The sequence below is a fragment of the Talpa occidentalis genome, unplaced genomic scaffold (assembly GCF_014898055.3).
Source record: "Talpa occidentalis isolate TD23 unplaced genomic scaffold, MPIMG_talOcc4v2.1 talOcc4.8, whole genome shotgun sequence".
NCBI classification, from domain to species: domain Eukaryota; kingdom Metazoa; phylum Chordata; class Mammalia; order Eulipotyphla; family Talpidae; genus Talpa; species Talpa occidentalis.
Window position 1 is genome coordinate 25,725,490 of NW_023605194.1, and position 21,221 is coordinate 25,746,710.

At 45.6% G+C, this 21,221-nt stretch overlaps 1 protein-coding gene across 1 annotated transcript in view; it reads right to left on the reverse strand.

The window, feature by feature from the left end:
• Window positions 1-14,350, reverse strand: part of FFAR4 (free fatty acid receptor 4) — a 25,083-nt gene extending 10,733 nt beyond the window's left edge. The window contains 3 exon segments of the mRNA XM_037496857.2: window positions 5,031-5,159; window positions 13,785-14,311; window positions 14,314-14,350. Of these exon segments, the coding sequence (XP_037352754.1) occupies window positions 5,031-5,159; window positions 13,785-14,311; window positions 14,314-14,350 (693 nt within the window).
• Window positions 14,351-21,221: the final 6,871 nt, after the last annotated feature.

A 21,221-nucleotide genomic window follows, 5' to 3' on the forward strand; every position in this document is an offset into this window, starting at 1 on the left:
AGATTTATTTATTTATTTATACAAGCACTGGGTACAGTCAGAAGTGCGGGAGGGTGAGAGAATTCACCAGAGCCAGAGGGGAGAGCAGAGCAGGCAGACTGACAAAGTACACTGCTGAGGGGAGCAGCGGGCGGCAGGAGAGGTCTGTGCACCATGCGGGACCCTCCTCTGGTAGCCGGGGAGCAGCCGGGGATCGAACCGGCGCTGCAGAGGCTGCGGGCAGCCTTGCAACCCAGCGCTCAACCACTGTGCCACTGGGGAGGCCCTGGATCCTTGTTCTTGCATAACATGGTTTAGAGACAGATGGCAGAAAGGACACCTCCCTTAACACAACAGCGTTCTTGAGGTCCTCTAGAGAGTTTCCAGGTGAGTCCTGACTTGAGAAAAAGATGGAAGGAGGTGAGAAAGCCTTCCCTTTATAGTCAGCTGAGACATTTGAGGCAGGAGTGGAATGGGGCAGACAGGAGCTCTGGGCCTCTAGGGGACGCAGGAGCAGGGGTATCTGAGCTGGAGCTGTAAATGCTGCCAGGCAAGACTGAGCACCAATTCTTTGTTCTTGCCATTCTCCAAATCTGGATCCTGCCGTTTATTCTTTCAAAAATCTCAACACCATCTTTTCCCAGCATGCCCTGAGAGAAGGTTGGAGGATCAGCCCTGCCTAACAAATAACAGGTGTAACTTACTCATTCCCTGTGACAGGTTGGCGTGTCCTACCAGTACTAGCTCTTGCATGGCTCACCTCCATCTACACTGTTGGAGTTGTGATTGTTATTTTACAGATGAAGGAATTGAGCTTTCCCAAAGTTAGAGAACTTGCCAAAGGCCACACAACACGTGAGTGTCAGGTTCAGGACTCAGTTAGGTTACCTTTTTTTTTAATATTTATTTATTTGTGTATACAAGAACTGGGATGCAGGCAAAAGGTGGGGGGTAGACAGAGTGGGGAGCAGAACAGGTAGATCTACTGAAATACACTGCTGAGGGGAGCAGTGGGTGAGACAGGAGAGGTCTGCTGCACTATGTGGGTCACGTCCCTGGCCAGGGATTGAACTCGTGCTGCAGTGGCTGCCATAGCTTCATAGTGCTAGGTCTTAATCCCTTGTGCCACCAGGGAGGCCCCAACTCAGATAATTAACCCTTTTTATGACTCCAAGTCTGTCTTGACGGTCCTTTACCTTTCTTTTATCCCTTATTCATTCCTTACATTTGTGTAGCATTTAACAGTTTGCAAAGTGTTTTCACCTAAACCTCAGCATCACTCCACTCCGTTTCAGGGTTTCACCATACTTAGTAGCAATGCCTTGCCTTTCCCCCTCCCCTTTCATGTGCAAAGCTCTTGCTGCACAGAGAATGTGACCATCCCCACTTGACCCATCTCCAAGCCCACAGCACTTTGCACAAAGCAGACCTATAACAAGTGTCTGGGACTCTGGGGCCAGGCTGCCTGGATTCAAATCTTGATAGTCCTACTTAGAAGCTATGTGACCTTTTTCAAGTTACTTAACCTTTCTGTGCCTTGGTTTCCTATCCTGTAATTCTTATTAGGATTAAGTGAATTAGTTCCTGACACATTCAGACTTGTTCAATACATTTTAAAATATTCATTCTTGGGCCTCCCCTGGTGGCGCAGCAGTTGAGCGCTGGATTGCGAGGCTGCCCGCAGCCTCTGCAGCACCTGTTCGATCCCCGGCCTCCAGGCGAGGGTCCCACATGGCGTGCAGACCTCTCCTGCCGCCCGCTGCTCCCCCTGTTACAGGGCAGGGAGAGGGGCAGCCCAAACCCTGCAAAACTGCCTATTCTAAATGGGTTCTGCCATCCGCCGCATCAACACAAAACATAGGAGACTTTAATGGGAAGGAACTTGAATACAACTAGGAAACAATACAGGAAAGGCAAAGAATCTAGTTTCTAAGTCAAGCACCCAAAGTTACCCGTCCCCTTTTGGGTAAAACTCCATCCAAATGGGATTGGCCCAGAGCAAGGCCACAAAGCCTGCCACAAGTCTAAAGCATCTTCCAGTGGGGACCCACAGAAAAGGGTCAGAAACAACCAGACAAGACCAGAAGGAAAAGAGCAAAATCAAAATCAAGATAAAAGCTGCCATGGTCACCTCCCCACGGGTGTCACCCACATCTGTGTCACCCAGGCCACGACCAAAAGACAAGCGCAGTTTCTTCACGTGTCTCTAGGCTCCATGTGCCTCCTCCAGGTCTCCTTCTGGCTCCATCCTGCTTCCTTCCTTCCTCAGTCTCCTTTGCAGCCTCTTCTCTCTCTCAGCTCCACTCTCCTTTTGGGTGGGGCAGGGAACCTGGAACCTCCCCCTTTCCTGGGGACCACCCTGTTACACCCTCAGCAGTGTACTTGTCAGTCTGCCTGCTCTGCTCCCCACTCTGGCTCTGGTGAATTCTCTCACCCTCCCGCGCTTCTGACTATACCCAGTGCTTGTATAAATCAATAAATAAATCTTAAAAAAAAAAAATTCATTCTTCACTTCTCTTCCTATTTCCCTCACCTCTCTTCTTCCAACATAACGATAATAGCTAACACAGCATTTATACTCTTGAGACCCTCCTCCTGCCCCCCCGCAAGCCCTTTATAGATCTTAACCCCAAATCTGAATCCAGTTCATACCTGAACAAGCCCCAGGCAGGGATGGGGGTTATTTGAGAGGGTCACGAGTCAAGTGGTAGGGAAGCATCTAGAAAACAACATGGGGTTTGGGGAGTGGTTCCACGAGGAACTGGGATTAGCAGACTCAGATGGGGACTGGCCTAGCTTTGGGTTCTGGGCTTCTAAGGTTACAGAGCCTCAGCTACAAAGAAAGGGCCGTAAAATGACCAGATGGAGAGCAGGTCTGTCAGGGCCCCACTTCAATATGCCTATTTGCTAGAGGACCCATTATGTGCCATAAAACCAACATTCAACAATTGTAAACCTCCCAGAGAACGCAAGGCTTTGCTTAAACCTGACATGAGTCAGGCACTTGCACACGCCATTTGCCTGGGCCAGCTCCTGACAGCAAAAGAGCTTGCAGGAGAGGTGAGAAGCCGGCTGGCAGGTCTTCCGTCCCTGAGAGATCATTTCCTGTTTCTTGCACTTTTGAAAGCCACATTCCCTGGGGCCAGGGGGCAGCCCTGAAAGGTCACAGAGGGGACTTCTGGCCAAGTTCTGTTTCTTATTCTACTTCTGGATGCTGCCCTTGTGAGGGTGCTCAGCTAGCCAGCCAGCCCTGTGTGCTGATGGTGCCTTTCTGTCTGTGTATTACACTTCAATAAAAAGCGACTAAAGTGTACACCCTCTATCACAACACAGCTATTTGTGACAGGGAAACAGTGGACACAACCCCAAAGTCCACAAACCACGTCACATCTGCATAACAGAAGACCCGGACACCATTAAAAATAATGAGGCAGAGATACAGGAAATGACATGGAAAGAGGCTCCAGTCTGGTGCTAAGCAAAGAAAGGAGGTTACAGAGAAGATAGCACTATCTCAAATCCAAAACCAAACCAAAATGGAATCTACAAAACATTGGATTGAACCATTACACAGAGTTGATATTTGACCACCTTCTATGATTCATCATCTAGATAGATATATACAACACACACAGCATGAAATGTGTGTATATGTGAATTTATAAGAAAAATTACCGGAAAAATTCACACTTTTGAAAGCAGACATCCTGCCATAAGCCATGGGGCCAAACCGGCTCTTTCCCAGCACCTAAGCCAGGGGATGAGCAGGCTCTGTCAGTGGCCGGACCCCCCAGGCGTCGGGCTGGAGGGCTGACCTGGGCTGGAGGGCTGACCTGGGCTGGAGGGCTGACCCGCTCAGCTGGGAGGGCGCCACAGCAGCGGGGTTTGCCTGCTGCTCCGGCCCCAGCCTGAGCTGCTCTAAAAGAGGAAGCGGCTGGGGCCGTGGCCAGAGAATGCAGCCTGCGGGCAGCCCCTCCGCTGGCCACAGCCGGGTTTGAGCGCCCCGAGCTCAGCCCTTAGGGCCCGGGAGGGGAGGCAGTTAAGCCGCCAGCAGCCCAGAACTACTTGCCTCTGGGCAGCATCCAGGCTGCTGGGGGTTGGAGTGGGGGGCGGGGGCGCTGCTGGAGGCTTCTCTCAGGCCAACTTCTGTGGGCCTGGCTTGATGGTGGCCCCAGCTCTAGAGAAGTTTGAGTGCCATAGAATCCCCCAACCTCGGGCCCAAGAGGCAACAGCAAGCCCCTCTTACCCCCCAAAACCCGCCACTCCCGCACAGGGCAACCTTGCCACTGCAGCCCTGGTGGGTCTGCATGCCCTGGGGCAGCACGGCAAGGGAAACCTAGTCCTGGCCATCACTGCCCACCTCTGTCTGCAGCATGAGCCTCAGTGGGGCGAGCCAGCCACGCCGCTGGGCTTGCACTGCCCTTAAGCAGCAAGGTTTGGGGGCTCCGGAGCCCTGAGATGGGGGGCCTCCAGCGCACAAACCTGTCCTGTGCCGGAGGAGGGGCTGCCCGCAGGCTGCTTACTCCGGGCCGCGGGTCCCCAGCTGCTACCGCTTTTAGAGCAGCTCAGGCTGGGGCTGGAGCAGCAGGGAAACCGCCACTGCAGCTGAGCCCTCAGCAGCTGCACCCGCCAGCCCTCCAGTCCTACTTGCTGGGGGTTTTGTCCATCAACAAAGCAGGAAAGAGCCGGCTTTGTTTTATGCTCTGGCTTATGCGCAGGGATCCGGTTTCACTTTGAACTGTTAACAATGAAGGTAAAGTACATATTTAGTTTCTATGCTACACATTTCTATGCCTTTAATTTTTTTTCTGTGTGAGCTTGTGTTACTTTAACTATGAGCAAAAAGAGATAACAACAATCACAAGACAACTTAAAAAAAAAAATAATAAACTCTCGTTCATCAGTGTCATAGAGGGCAGAGGGTGTGGACGCAGGGAGCCGGGGCTGGATGAGGGGAAGGCCAAGGTGACTTCTGACCCAGAACTGCCTGCTCCACCTGCTCCACCCCGAGCCTGAGTGAAATTTAGCTGTGGCGTTTAAAGCAAACGTACCTGTAAAATTTTGGAGTAACTGATCACAATGAGGAATCCTGGCACCAAGAAGTTCAAAATAACAAAGAATACATCCCAAAAGATCTCTCCGGCAATGTTGGGCCACACCAGGGTGCAAATTTGAATTTCCTGGTTATAAAAAGAAAGAGATCATCATTTAAATGTTGACTTCTGATTTGGCCTTTCCTCTTAGCAGTCGGTGTCACACAGATGGTATTACAGGAAGTCCCAGAATGCCTTCCACTGCTCATAGCCCACTGACAAATCATTGGCCTCTGACCTGCAGAATAACCAGCACTATTAGTGCCCTTCTCCAGGGCAGGCAGCTGAGCCTCAGGCTCACAGGCTGGTAAGAGGTAGAGCCATTCCTAGGTGTGGCTCCTGCCCGTGTGCTCTTTCCACTTCCCTGGATTAAGTTGCAATGGGCCATTGAGTTTTCCAAGCCTTCATTTCACAGGTGAAAAAACTGACCCCTGAACAATTAATGAAGAAGGGAAGTAATAGCTGCCCACAAGCACACCAACACAGGAAGGAGGTTTCGGTACAGTCATACTATGTATGCCAAAATCAAGGGTCGGTGTGAAGGATTGTGTTATTTTGGGGGATATTCAAATGTCAAAAATGTGACAAACTGTATCAAAGGTCATGGCTTGCTTCAACTCAATACTAGAAGCCAGACTCAGGGACTCTGTCTTCATCCATCCATTCAACTCATACTGAATGCTATTCCAGGCAGAGGGGAAGCATTTTTTATTGTTGTCCAATACGTATCACAATTGAGTGAGGAAACTCAAAATGCAATTCAATCGTCACCTCTTTTCCTATTCAGGGTTAGCAGAAAATTGTAACATTTAATATTTATTGAGCATTTATTCTATGCTGGGCAACACTTTCCATCCCTTATCTTACTGAAGGTTCACAAGCTCTATATTGAAATGTATTATTATTTTCCCCATTACACAAAGTAACTAAGGTAACATTACACAGGTAACTAAGGCTTAGAAAAAGTCTTCTAAAACAATCATTTAAAACACTAAAAGCATATTCCTTTTTAAGTATACAATATTTTCCCCAAAGAGCGAAAATGTTGTAAAGGATCTCCAGGAACCTACCAGGAAAGCTCTATGGAAAACAAATACTGTTTTCCATAGTATCTACATATCAAACAAGGAAGAATAATTATAGTTGTTCTGTGAAAAGGGAGTGAGAATGTTGCTTCATTTTCCTATTTTGTTTAGAGGTACCAGGTATTCCAAAAACTCGTTCCTCCATCCCTATCCCTACCGTCCACACCTGATGGGAGAATATTTATTAGGTCTTTCTTCCTTTTATTGTTTGAAAAGAAAGGTGAGTCTTTCAAGGATCTCCTGGCTGTAGGCAGCAAGATTGCCTTGGCTTTTTAGATAATCCAGGCAGACTCTGCTGTGTCCAGGCTCTGCCCAGCATGGACCCCCATTCCATGCACTGTGGGCAGCACATAGCAGCAGATACACTAAAGTAACAATCAGAAGAAATGGGTTCCAGCCCTCAGTGTGACTTGGTCTCTAACCCCTATACATGTGACAGAAAAATGTACAAGGAGGGCAGAAAATCAGATGACCCCAGAACCACTTCTTAAAGCCCCCAAGAGGCTGAATTCTTTCCAATGCCTTCTCCAGAATGTTTGCCAAATTTCTCCAGGCTTAACAAGATTTTGTAGAAGAATATGTAATGCTAGAGCAAAGTGTTCCCCCCGACATTCAGGACGAAAAGCAGGTCCTTAAACAACATGCTTATATGATGAGCTCAGTGCAGTTGAAGAAAATGTGTGTGTGTGAAGGAGTAGACTCCACCCATGCATGCACCCATACAACCATTCCCTGGGGAAAAGACTAGAAGGATCTACTCCAGAAAGTTAACAGTGTCTGTTTCTAAGTGGGTCTCCCCAGTTATTTTTATTATTTTGTCTTATCTGAATTTCCTAAACTTCCCATAATGTGCCGAGATTGCTTTTATAAGAACAGGTGAATTTTTAAGGGAAATGACGATCAAAGCTGAAAGACAGATTACGGTCACAGTTTAGCAAGCCTGACCGAGGGGATTTTCTGCTGACAATGAACCTGTTCTATCCCAGGAAGTCACCAAACTCCCTGACTCTGAGGAAGACACTTTTTCACCTTTTATTTGTGGCACACACTCCAGGCAGAGACTGTGATAAGGAAGGAAGATAAGAACTCTGCACAGCACCTTCACACATGGACTAAGCATGTGTAGACTAGATGAGTGATTCATATGCTCTTTAGAAAGCGATATGGTATCATTGGTTAAGTGCAATAGCTATTCTCATTAAAGAATTAAAAAACAGGCACCAGGCCTGTAGTCTGAGATGTAACTTGGTGTTCCAATTTTGTTTGTGGGAAAGTCTGTTTGACTTATTTTAATGCGAGGTACTGAAACTTGTAGAAGGAACTCAGCAGGAGTCAAATGTGGAAAGTGGGGCAATGAGCCTTTAGAATGTTCTCTATACTTGTTCTGCATGTTTCAAATGTTTCCTGATTTGAAAGCCAAATGTGCCAGCCCTGCTTTGTTACCACAGAAGCAGAGCTGATAGAGCAACAGTGTTGTTTGTTTTTTCTTTTCATTGCGGTAACACATTGTGGTAACAGTAGTTTACAACTCTTTGTAAGTCTCAGGGGTACAATTTCTCACCTCAGCAACTGTTATATATCACCTCACAGCCACCACCAAATATTCAGTCACCATTCACCACCAACTAATTGGCCCCCTCTACCATTTCCCTCCTCCCTCCTTCTCCTCGGATAACCACCATTCTGTTGTTGGTGCCTAAGGGTTTGTGTTTTATTTCATTTGATTGCATTTTCCCTCTTTATATTCCACAAATGAGGAAATCACACTTTTTTTGCCTTTCTCCTTTGACTTCACTTAGCATAATCCCCTCAAGATCCATCTATGTTGTTGCAAATGGCAAGGTTTCATCTTTTTTATGGCTGAGAGGTATTCGTGTGTGTGTGTGTGTGTGTGTGTTGTGTATCACATCTTTATTCAGTCATCTGTCTTTAATCATTAGGGTTGTTTCCATATCTTGCCTGATGTAACTATTGCTTCAGTGAACATAGGGGTACATATGATAGTTCCATTTTTAATTTTTTGAGGAACTCCCATACTGTTTCCCATAGTATCTACATCAATGTACATCCCCATCACTAGTGGGAATATGGGTTCCTTTTTCTCCAAATCCTCAGCAGCACTGTTTCTTATTTTCTTAACTTTTTGATAGTAACCACTCTAGCCAGTGTGAGGTAAAATCCCATTGTGGTTTTGGTTTGCATTTTCCCAATGATAAGCAATGTTGTACGTCTTTGGTGAAATGCCTGTTTACATCCTCTACCTGTTTTTTTAATATGTTGGTATTTTGCTGTTGTTGAATTGTATGAGATGTCTGTATATTTTGTATTTAACCCCTTTTTTGATATATGGTTGTGAATAACTTCTTTCGTTTAGCAGGTTGCCTTTTCATTTTAGTGATGTTTGTTTTGCTATGCATAAATGTTTTGGTTTGATGTGGTCCCATTTATTTATATTCTCTTTTGCTCCTTTTGATAACAACAGTGTCCTTTAATTCATTTGCTCAACTACTCACTGACTTAAGCCATGGTGGCCGAGTCTCTGGGAAGCCACAGCGAGGATGGACAAGCCTCAGTCCTAAGCTTCAAAGAAGTTACGATGATGTAGTCAGGGAGGGAGAGAAGCACTGAGAAACTTCAATACAGGGCAACAAGCTGGAAGTTCCCAGAGAGCTAGAGGTGACAGAGAGTGGAGTCAGTGGGAAAGCTGCTTCCAGAAGGGCTGTGCTGCATGCAGTGTATTTGTCAGGACAGGGCTTCAGCCATGCAGGAGCTCTGGCGTAGGGACCAGAAGGGATGGAGGTCACATACAATGGTGTTAAATGTGACTTCTATCTCTCCTTGGCAATCTTAATCCATTTTTTATGACTTCTTTTTGCAAATGATGCTGCAATCTACTCTTTCCAGCCCAGTTTTGTCCTGAGCCCCTGGCCTCACTCACCCCACTGCCATGAGGACATCCTGCAGGGCACCTAACAGGCATGTCTCTCTTCAAATGTTCCACCCACAAAAGGGTCCACCCCCTGCAGTCACCGACTGCATGGGACGCCATCCGCCATTCTGCTAGAATCCTGAGTACAAGCTTTCCGCCTTCCTCTCTGAAGCCCTTCCCACTCAGAGGGAAACGTTCTATCTTAGTAACTATCCCACCCACCCATATATCTCATTCTCACAGCCCAGCGCCTCTTAGCCTAGGCCCTTTCATGCCTCATAAGTCCAGTCTTCCTAAACGGGGGTACCTAATTTACCTAAAGGGTCCTAAAGGGATCTACCAGGCCCTTCTCCAAGTGGCCCCCAATAACCCTTCCACACCGTCTCTTGCTCCCTGTGGGCTATTTTCTCTGTCCGTAATGTCCTTCTAGTCTCCCACGTCCTTGTCTGGCTAACTATCCCTCATCATAGGCAGCACTTGGCTGAGATACTCATTCTTTTCTAAAACTCCCCTGTAAGTGGGGACAGTTACTCAAATACTGGCCCCTGCCCACAATGCCTGACTTGTTTGCAAATACCAATGGATTGCAACTGTTTCTTGTCTGCTCCTCTATTCATTCTCCCTGGAGTACCCCTGGGGATCTCTTTGTAAATCATGTGCCCTGCCCCACCTCTTCAAACAAATGGAAGACTTTAAGATCATATTTAATGAACTTGGAATCCTTGTTGGATATCTTCTCTCCTATCAGTTTCCCAATAAAAAGAGGGACTTACTTTCTCAAATCTTTAAAGACTCTAATATTAACACAGGCAAGCAAACCGTGTTTGTGTCCTTAGCCAGCCACACTCAGTAGACACTGGATGGCCTTGCTGGCCTGGTATTAAATCAGGACAGGGCGAGCAGTGAGATCGAGTGTTTCTAAGGAAGTGAGAACTCAGGGGAGATGGCACCAGGAGGAACCAGACAGAACCCTGTTAATTCCGGTTCCATCCTTTGCCCACTCTGTGGCATGAGGCATTTCAGCCTTCAGAAAGTGAGCATGAGAACCCGTATCAGGGGATTATTGAGAGAGCCCAATTAGGGCCGGGGCTGGGATGACATCTGTGCTCAGTACATACACCTCCTTGGAGAGGATGATTGTCTTGGTCATGTGACTGGTGGCAGGGGCAGGAGGGAAAGGATTCTCAGTAAATGTTTGTAGAGTAAGTGGACAGCACATTCCGGCCAAGGCGGCCAGTCCTCCCCACCTGCCGGTGAGGGTCACCGCCCCGCCGGGGCCACGGCACACATGGGCAGGAATCCCCTGGGGACAGGCTGAGCAGACTTGACTGAGATGTCTCCGTTGCCAGGATGTGTCCACTCTCTTAGAATGGCGGTCTATTATTTTACAGCAATCAGAGGAATTACACTGTTTGAAGAATGTTTAAAATGTTTATAACCAAAGATAAGGAAACTAATAATAGCTGGCAATTCCTGAGCGCTTAACTGTGTGTGCGCCAGGTGCTGGCCCACTTACCGAACGTTAGTGCCCATGAACATCCCGTGAGGTTAATACTGTGTCATGTGCCACTGAGGAAAGAGAGGGACAGAGGCGGGACAGCTCTCCTGTGTCATGGGGCTCCTAGATGGCAGGGCCTGGATACGAACTCAGAGTACTTGACTCCAAAACCTGCACACTCCTAATACCAAACTTTCTAGCATCTTCTACCATGTTTATCATTTCATCCTCCTTTTAGTGAAGTCTGAGAGTCACCCTGGGCCGCTGGCACCATGTTCCAATCTTAGGGAAGTGGGTCTCAAATAAGTGGCAAGTGTTTATCAGCACTGTGTTCTTGGGCTCAGCTCCTCAAGACGGGGGTGGAAGGGTTGGAGATGTGGGATGTAGGGCTTGGAGTGGGGTGGGGACCCAGCGTGTGCTCGAGGTTCGTTTTCTCATCTGTGGTTTCGTAGGAAGATGCCCTCCATGCCAAACTTCCATATTTTGTGTCAAATGAATGGGGCAGGCAGAATCTACAGCCTGGAACTGGGAGCAGAGGGCTGAGAAAATAAGTCTTTGTTATTTTTAAATGAGACTCAGCTCAGTCTAGACCCTACTCTGTCTCTTTTCAAATGGCCACTCTTCCTTTTTGCCTGTTGTTCATTCTTTTCACTGTAATTCTTCAACCACTGAGCTTTCTTGTGTTCACCTACAAAATGAGAGTTTCCTCCACATTGAGTCATAGCCCTCGAGGAACTGGTGGGTGTGGGGGGGAAAGGGGAAGATAGAGAAACAGGAACAGAGGACTGAAAGCTGGCAAAGCCTCTTCTGGTTTTTTACTCACAAGCTCCCTCGTCCCTTTATTTCTAATTTCAGGGACTAAGGATCCTGCAAACAACTCACCTGGCTCCCAGTCTCCCCAAGTGCATCTGGGTCCATTTTCTCTCTGGGACTTTGCCCACATTCTTCTCCAAAGGTGCTTCAAAACAAGTTGTTTCCACACTTAAACAAAAGAGTCTGCGTGTGTGCCCTGAGGGGGCTGGGGAAGGCCAGCACCACCCAGCCTCCGGGGGAGAAACACCAAGAGTGGAGACATGGAAGCCCCTCATCTGGGTGATGATCTGGTGCAAACAACCCTTAGGTTTGTCAACAAACCATTTTTGTCTGGACTTCTGGTAGGGCAGGGACAAGAGTCTTATTTTTTTAGCGATATTTTTTAGCAATATTTAGCAATATTGTACCTAAAGTAATTCTTAACGGAAAAGGCATATAAAGGGAAAGAAAAGATGTGCATAAGATATTTCTACTTGATCTTTCACTTCCTGTATAGGAATTTAATTTCTATAAGAAAGCAATAGGGATAAATGCTCAATTTCTCAAAACCAATGTAACTCATTCAGAAAATAATTAAAAAAAATTTAAATCTGATAGAAGAACCCCAGGTCCCAGCTGACTCAATGGTTTCAGTTATGACCTGGTCTTCCACTGATTTTAGAAGCAACTATATGACCCACCTTGATTCTCAGGCATATCTGAGTTGAGGGGGACTGGCCTATCCACAAAGCTAGGGTTGCATTACCTGCCCCTGCCACTCCACTAGCATAGCTCTGCCTGCCTTTCCTGGGCCCTGCTTGAGACTTACACCTTCTTCGATCAATGCTCCAGATGTGACAGAGTTCATACTAGTTAATCATTCAAGACCTTAAAACAAAACAAATGAGCCAGGTATTCCACAAAGGAAATAGACTATTAAGACAGAGACTTTTAGGTCTGATTTATGTAAAAAGATACTGTTTACAAGGATGCAAAGTTCTCACCGGCAAAGTAAAGGCCTCTTGAGACTCATCTGCAGAAATTGCCTCTGTGTCCATGTTCAGGAAGACACAGCCAAGTCTCCCTGGGCAGACAGTGTTTTCTCCATAGGTGGCATAGCCTTCCTCCAGGTCACCTCTCGTTCCCTCCTGCTGTCGTCCTGTGTGTTACCCTCCCACCCTCTTCTGACAGGTGAGAAGGCCTTTCTTTGGGGTTGGGGTTTGTGCCCCACACGCCTACCTGGCACCAAAGTTGAGTCTTAGTGCCCTCCATGTGGGCAAACCCAGCAACCTCTGTAGGGAAAGGGAGGAGGCAAAGAACCCAGCCTGGAACAGACCCTCAGGGACACTGAACCCTGAGCAAGCACTTGAGTCCCCCAGTAGGAAGCACCAAAAGTCCTTTCCCTACCCGTTCCCTCCAGGCACAGAGAACCCAACACATCCGATGATAGTCAACCTCAGGTTGCTGCCCCCCACTGTAGCCTGTGTCCAGGTGGGGTGTCCAGGGGTAAAGTTCAGGAATCTCAGTGCACAAACCCAATAGGCACAGAGTACAGCAGCAACCCAGAACAGACCTACGCCAGACATTCCAAACCATGGAACTCAAAAGGACTCGAGACACTGTCCTGAGCTGGCCACCTTTTTCAGATCACGTACCCTAATGACAAATGTGGGTGCCATTTCCAAGGATAAAGCTTAATGACCTAACCCCTGTGATCTGTGGAATATTTCCAGAGCCTTGGATACTCTGGATCCACCCAACCAAGCCTCTCAGCGTAAGAGCCCAAAGTCTAGTCTGAGCCGTCCAACTTGTAATTGGGAAACCTAACGCTTTCAAGCTGAAGTCACCAGCCCTGCAGAGGCAGCACTGGGTCTGTGTCCCCCGGTCTCTAATGCCCTTTCTCCCCACCGACTCACACCTGTCTTCCAGTTCTCAAAGCAGGACCCTTGCAGAGCCAGCACTCCAGTCCCTCCTTGCACTAAGGAGATACCCCTGAGCAAGCGAGCCTCAATTTCCTCATCTGAAAAGTAGGTGTGGTAATAATGGTAGCACCCAGGGAGAAAGCAAAAATCAATATAATATGATTAACCATTCACATCCCCAGCCTCCACGGTTCTCTCTGACTGCCTGTTAAACTCCCCTCTATTCCATGGACACCGCAATAGAGGCCCAACACCTTACAGGCGTTGTGGGGACTCCACTTACATTGTTTTAGAGGGTGCTCAAGTAACGACATCTCAGGGCTAAAATTTAAGAGAAAACTTCACAGCGCCAAGCACCAGTATCTGCAACAAATGCCCTATTATCTAGTTGTAACCATCATCCTAAGTCACCGTTTTGTAAGATCCCTCCCTCCCTGTCAATCCGCCCTGGTCGCTTGCCCTTCCTGCGCGCACAACGGCGCTCACCTGGTCGGTGCCGAGGAGTCGTTGCGGGACAACCTGGAAGAAGATGCAGAGAGGCAGGGCTGTCAGCGCCGAGTAGCCCCAGATGAGCGTGAGCAGCAAAGCCCGCGTCCGCGGCCCGGGGCCACGGACTCCTCGCTGCAGGCGCACGATGCACACCATGCGCTCCAAGCTGACAGCAGCCAGGGTGAGGATGGTGACGCTGCCGCTCAGGCACATCACGTAGAAGACCAGGTGGCAGGCGACCTGGCCCAGCAGCCAGGCCTCCGTCCAGCGCACAACCAGCACGGGCGGGATCGCGCTGGTGAAGAGCAGGTCCGCGCAAAAAAGGTTGAGTACAAGGCAAGCTGTGGTGCCTCCGCGCCTTCGGCGCGCCACCAGCACTAGGGCGCACAGGTTGCCCAGCACCGACACCGCAAAGATTAACGCCAGAACGACAGTCTCCACGGTGCTCAGCGCTATCCGGTGGTCGCCCTTGAAGTCGGAGAAGAAGGGGAAGCGGGTGCGGTTTGCCAGCTCCAGGCTGCGCGGGGGCCAGTGCCTACAGTCTGCGCGCTCTCAGGGAACATGCCCAACGCGCGGCGGCCCGCGGCCCGCAGCCCTCTGTGAGCGCGCTCTTCTGGGAGGTGACTGAGAGCCAAGGCGGGGAAAGAGGGAGGAAGGCGGTTGCGACATCTCCCCTCCGGCCCCCTCCCGCCTGCGGAGCGCCCGCGCTGGGCGTAGCGAGCTCAGCTCCCGGCGCTGGGAAGAGGAAGTGCCGGAAGGAGCGCTGGAAACACCCTGTCTGGGTGGTCACCCGGGGAAAAGCTCACCCTTCAGGTGGGTTTGGCAGCACCGGAGGATCCCTGGAACCACACATACCCAGTGAACCCTCACAGGCCAGCCCAAGTCTCTCATCTTCCAGAGGCACCAGTGTGCCAAGTCCACCCATTTAGCCAAACTCACTTGGGAGTATCAGAGCTGGACTTGGGAAATCATTTTAGCCTATGTTGTTCAGGCCTCACCGAAGAAGCTACCTGGGTCTGGGGGCAGGTGCCAAAGAGCCTTGCAATGGGTTTAGATTGGGGGTGGGGGAGATTGCAGAGGTCAAAGGGGGAGAATCTTTTGTTTTATCATCGATAACATTAGACTTTGGGTGGACTAAGCTCGCTATACACAGTTTTTTTGATCCGTAAAATGGAAATAATAACACCTCATTGGATAATTGTGAGGATGATATAAAGAGATCCACACTCTGAGCACATAGTAATCACTCAAGAAGTGTCATCAATTACTAGTTATTGTCATTAAAATGCATGTCAATTTTGCATTCTGAGCAATGATATAAAATGTTTTCATGTAAAAAATGGTGGGATCCCCAAAATCTTGAATAAGCTCAACATCCCCAAAAAGATATTCCAATACTTTCAGGCTGTGAATGTGCCTCAGGCACCCTAGTTTGACAGGCCCTGGGCAATACAGTCTCCTTATAGATGAGGAAACTGAGACACAGCAAGAAGTGACATGTCGGAGGTGGTCCCCCATTAGTAATTAAAGGTCAAGTCACCTGCCCTTGTCCCAAATGCTTTCACCACACAACTGCTGTCTAGTTTTCTGATATAGGGAATTCGGAAGTTAGAGAATTAAGAGTGTCCAGTGACCTCTTCCTTGACCAGCCACCCTCTCACCACCCACAGCTTTCCCCTCTCCCGTTTACCGTACAACCAGCCCTCTGCCTGGCAATTGTTCCCGTGCATTTATGAAGGGTTCAGTCTGGCAGTCTGAGGAAGGGTGGGGGAGGGGGGTTGTACTTGTGTGTCTGTTAATTACCGTGTGGGGAAGGTCTGATTGGCAATGTGACCTCTGACCTTAGTGGCAGACTGCATGTCAGTGGGAGAAGCTCATTTTACACCTGGATTGAGCTCAAACTAAAATGGAACCAGCTTGTTTCTGAAAGGGGGTAAGAGGTTGACATATAGAGAACGCAGGTGGGATCTGGCAACTGTCTGATTAGGGTCAGGGGATATTCATTCTCATGTGAGGGAAAGGAGAGCTGTGTGTGTTTGGGAGAGGGGAGAAGGAGATTCCATTTTCACAGGCTGATGTGTTATAGGGACAGGAAGAGGTTTTTGCAGTGTGAATGACCAGAGTGGAGTCTCTGCGCTAGGAGGTCTACTCCATCGTTACCCTCCAGGGTTCTTCAGATGGCTACATGGTGAGCACAGAGGTCCCCAAACCACCTCCTTTCCCATCACTTTCATGGCACCCCTAGGCCAAAAGGAAAATCCAACAATTCCATTTATGAAATAGTTGGTCACAAATGATTTAATAATACTTTATGTTCTAACAACTTAGAAACCACCTTCAAAGACAAAAACAGTGAACTGAAAAATAAAATTTTGTTCCGGTCTTAAGCAACCAGAATAGTTTCCTGATGGAATGGGTGCACCTGTTGAGCTTTGAAAAACCAGTCATCAGTTTGGGCTGTTGCCCTCATTTCTTGCTCCATGTTGATTTTTATGCACTGCCTGCTTTTTATCACAGTAACCCCTGAAAATTCATGGATTTAATGTTGAAATTGTGAATTAGGTAGTTTGTAGTTTATGCAGAGTCCAATGGATAGTTCCAGAGGGGAAGGGACTAGTCCTGTTTCCCTGGGTCTGAGCACACACAGGCTCATAGTTACTAATGCGGCCTTGGAATCTCCCTGCCATGATCAGAATCCCGGCTGTATACGCACTGTGAGACCTTGAGCAAGTTACTTTAGCTTCTGGTGTTCAGCCTTCCCGTATATAAAACGGTGATAATAACAGTACTGACCTCGCAGGGGCTGTTTTTTTTTTGGGGGGGGGTGGGTTGTGCAGGGTGGTGGTAAATGAAGTGTCTGCACATCAAGCTCTTTTTTTTTTTCCCCCAAGAATATGTCGACTGCAACTTTTGCCTGATGATTCAGAAATGGGTATGCATTGTGAGAGTCCAGTCGTCCATAAGAGCTTTGCGAGCTTTTGAAGGAAGTGTTGTGTGCAGTATTGGCTTTGCTTCTGGAATCCAGGACACAGCTGAAATTGCCTAGTGCCAGTGACTGACTGTCTCATCTGGAGTAATCTTCTTCACCATCTTTTCTGGCCTAATAGATATTTCATTCTCACACATTTGCCAAACAGACATCCGTTCTCTTCTCTTCTCATTGTTTCCTTGAAGAGAAGTGATAGTTCATAGAAATGAGAAAATGAAACAAAATAGAAAATTTTATTTTCTTTTTAAAACAACAGTATAGAGTTAAGGTTGCAGTTTAAAGTAAGATAATTTGTCTAGATACCAAATTTCAGAACCCATGCTATATGCCAATAAATGGCACAAATTGACATGGAAAAATAGCTTTTTTTTTTTTTAATCTATTTCTCAATAGGGCATTTGGGTTGTTTCCAGTTTGGGGTAATTAATTATAAATAAGTTGTTACAAGCATTTGCATCCAGGTTTCTATTTTTTTTTATTATCTATGACTGGTTCATTTATTGTGTCAGTCAATGACAATTTCATAATTCATACAAGTATATTCTATCCTTAATATTAAATTAAAATTTGAATATAAGACAATATCTTAGACTAACTTTAGAAAAATAATGAATAAGAAGTTGTATGTCACTTCCCAAGCACAGATAATTTCTTTTTCTTTTCTAGCTTCTTTTAACCTAATAGCTCTAAATGTTATAACTTGGTACAAATTTACCACCCTAAAAATCTGAACTCTGTAAATTTCAACCAATTGCAAAAACAAAACAAAGCATGTCTGTTCTTGAATTAATTGTGGAAATAATTGAATATAATTACCAAGAACACCTTCAATTTCCCAAATGAAACATATTTTTGAATATTCTCTCTTTATATTTATGGTGGTCTCCAGAATCTTTCATGATCATAGTTATATAGTCATATGCCCTGAACACCTAATAGGTATCTCCTTTTTATTTTTTTATTTTATTTTTATATTCCCCATACAATTGCAGCCCCCTTATTTTAACCCCAATCCCTCCTTTTCCCGCCATTCCCCTCCCCCTCCCCATAGTGTGTCTCTGGTTCATAGTTATTTGTTGATTTTGATTTTCTCTTTCTTACAGTTATTCTTTTTCCTGGTCCCTTATTTAGGTTTTCTAGATTCCTGCTATGAGTGAGACCATCTAGTATTTTTCTTTTTCTTTCTGGCTTATTTCGCTGAGAATGATCCCTTCCAGCGCCATCCATGTTGCTGCAAATTGCATGTGTTTATCTTTTTTGAATGCTGAGTAATATTCCATACCACATCTTCTTGATCCAGTCATCTATTTTTGGGCATTTGGGTTGTTTCCAAAGCTTAGCTATTTAAAATTGTGCTGCTATAAACATAGGGGTGCAGGTGCTCTTTGGAATTAATGTTTCTGTGTCCTCTGGGTAAATACCTAGGAGTGGAATTGCTGGATCATATGGAAGCTCTAACTTTAGTAGGTTGAAGAATCTCCACACAGCTCTCCATAGTGGTTGGACCAGTTTGCACTCCCACCAGCAGTGCAGGAGAGTTCCTTTTTCTCCACAACCTTGCCAACATTTATTGTTGCTAGTTTTTTTTTTTTTTTTAAATTTATTTATTTATTTATACAAGCACTGGGTACAGTCAGAAGCGCAGGAGGGTGAGAGAATTCAGAGCCAGAGTGGGGAACAAAACAGGCAGGCTGATGAAGAAATACACTGCTGAGGGGAGCAGCGGGCGGCAGGAGAGGTCTGCGCGCCATGTGGGACCCTTGCCTGGTGGCTGGGGATCGAACCGGCGCTGCAGAGGCTGCGGGCAGCTTCGCAACCCAGCGCTCAACCACTGAGCCACCGGGGAGGCCCAGTTGCTAGTTTTTTTAATATGTGTCATTCTCACTGGTGTGAGATGGTATCTCATTGTAGTTTTGATCTGCATTTCCCTGATTGCAAGTGACGTTGAACATATTTTCATATGCCTGTTGGTCATATGTATTTCCTCTTTGGAGAAGTTTCTTTTTAACTCTTCTGCCCATTTTTGGACTGGATTATTTTCTTTGTTGTTGTTGAGTCTCATCAGCTCTTTGCAGATTTTTGTGATCAGTCCTTTATCATTAGTGTTGTGTGCAAAAATGTTCTCCCAGTTGGTGGGGTTTCTCTTTGTTTTTGTTATTGTCTCTTTTGCTGTGCAGAAGCTCTTTAATTTGATGTAGTCCCAGCTGTTGATCTTTGCCTTCACTATCACTGCTTTGGGTGATGTGTCTGTGAAGATGTCTTTGAGGTGCATGTCATGTAGTGTTTTGCCTATATTTCCTTCTATATATTTTATGGTTTCAGGTCTTATGTCTAGTTCTTTAATCCATTTTGAGTTGGTTTTTGTACATAGTGTGAGGTAGTAGTCAAATTTCATTCTTTTGCATGTAGTGACCCAGTTTTCCCAGCACCATTTATTAAACAAACTTTCTTTGCTCCAGTGCATATTCTTTGCTCCTTTGTCAAAGATTAGTTGACCATAAATCTGTAGGTTTATTTCTGGGTTTTCTATTCAGTTCCATTGGTCTGTGTGTCTGTTCTGGGTCCAGTGCCATGTAGTTTTGATTAGTATGGCTTTGTAGTATAGTTTGAAATCTGGGAGAGTGATGGCCTCCATTCCCTTCTTTTTTTTTTCAGGAGAGTTTTGGCTATTTGGTGTTTTTGGTGGATCCATATGAATTTCATCAATGTTTTTTCTATTTCTTTGAAGAACGACATTGAAATTTTAATTGGAATAGCATTGAATCTGTAGATTACTTTTGGTAGGATGGCCATTTTGATAATGTTAATTCTTCTGATCCTTGAGAAGGGGATGTCTTTCCATTTCTTTGTGTCTACTATTTCTTTTAACAGTGTTTTATAGTTTTCTTTGTGTAGGTCCTTTACTCCTTTTGTTAGGTTTATTCCCAAGTATTTGATTTTTTTGTTTGTTTCAATAATAAAAGGAATAGTTTTCTTGATTTCTTCTTCTTCAGATTTATTGTTTGTGTATAGGAAGGCTACTGATTTTTGTGCATTGATTTTGTATCCTGCCACTTTACTAAACTGATTGATTAGTTTAGTTAGTTTTTCTGTAGAGTTTTTAGGGTTCTCTATGTATATTACCATATCGTCCACAAACAGTGACAGTTTGACTTCTTCCTTGCCTATTTGGATTACTTGTATGTCTTTCTCTTGTCTTATTGCTCTGGCTAGGACTTCCAGTATTATGTTGAAAAGCAGTGGTGAGAGTGGACATCCTTGTCTTGTTCCAGATCTTAATGGGAATGCTTTCAGCTTTTCACCATTGAGAATGATATTGGCTGTGGGCTTGTCATAGATGGCCTTTATGATGTTGAGGTATGTTCCTTGTATCCCGAGAATTTCAAGGGCCTTTATCATAAATGGGTGTTGTACTTTGTCGAGTGCTTTCTCAGCATCTATGGATATTATCATATGGTTTTTGTATTTCTCTTTGTTGATGTGTTGGATTACATTGATTGATTTTCAGATGTTGAACCAACCTTGTGTCCCTGGAATAAATCCTACTTGGTTGTGGTGAATTATCTTATGGATGCATTGTTGGATTCTGTTGGCAAGGATTTTGTTAAGGATTTTTGCATCAGTGTTCCTTAGGGAGATTGGCCTGTAATTTTCTTTTTTTGTGCTGTCTTTGTAGGGTTTTGGTATTAGTGTAATGTTGGCTTCGTAGAATGTATTTGGCTGTATTCCTTCTTTTTCAATTTTTTGAAAGAGTTTGTGTAGGATAGGCACTAATTCACAGCTGAATGTTTGGTAGAATTCATTTGTGAAGCCATCTGGGCCTCAGCTTTTGTTTTTGGGGATTGCTTTGATTACTGCTTCAATTCCACTGCTTGTAATTGGTCTGTTTAGTTGTTCTATTTCTTCTTTGTCCAGCTTTGGATGATTATATTGTTCTAGGAATTTGTCCATCTCTTCTAGGTTGTTGAATTTGTTTGTGTATAAGTGTTCACAGTAATCTCTGATTATTCTTTTGATTTCTACTGAGTCTGTTGTGACTTCTCCTCTTTCATTTATAATCCTATTTATATGTGTTTTCTCCCCTTTTTTCTTTGTGAGCCTTGCTAGAGGTTTGTCTATTTTGTTTATTTTTTCAAAGAACCAACTTTTGGTTTCATTGATCTTTTGGATTGTTTTTTTAATTTCTAATTCATTTATTTATGCTTTTTTATTATTTCCTTTCATCTACTGGCTTTAGGGTTTTTTTGGTTGTTCTTTTTCTAGTTCTTTGAGCTATGAGATTAGGTTGTTTCTTTAAGTTCTTCCTTGTTTGTTAATGTGAGCCTGTATTGCTATATTTTGTCCTCTTATTATTGCTTTTGCTGCATCCCATACATTCTGGAAAGTGGTGTCCTTGTCATTCAACTCAAAGTATTTTTTAATTTCTTCTTTGATCTCCTTATTAG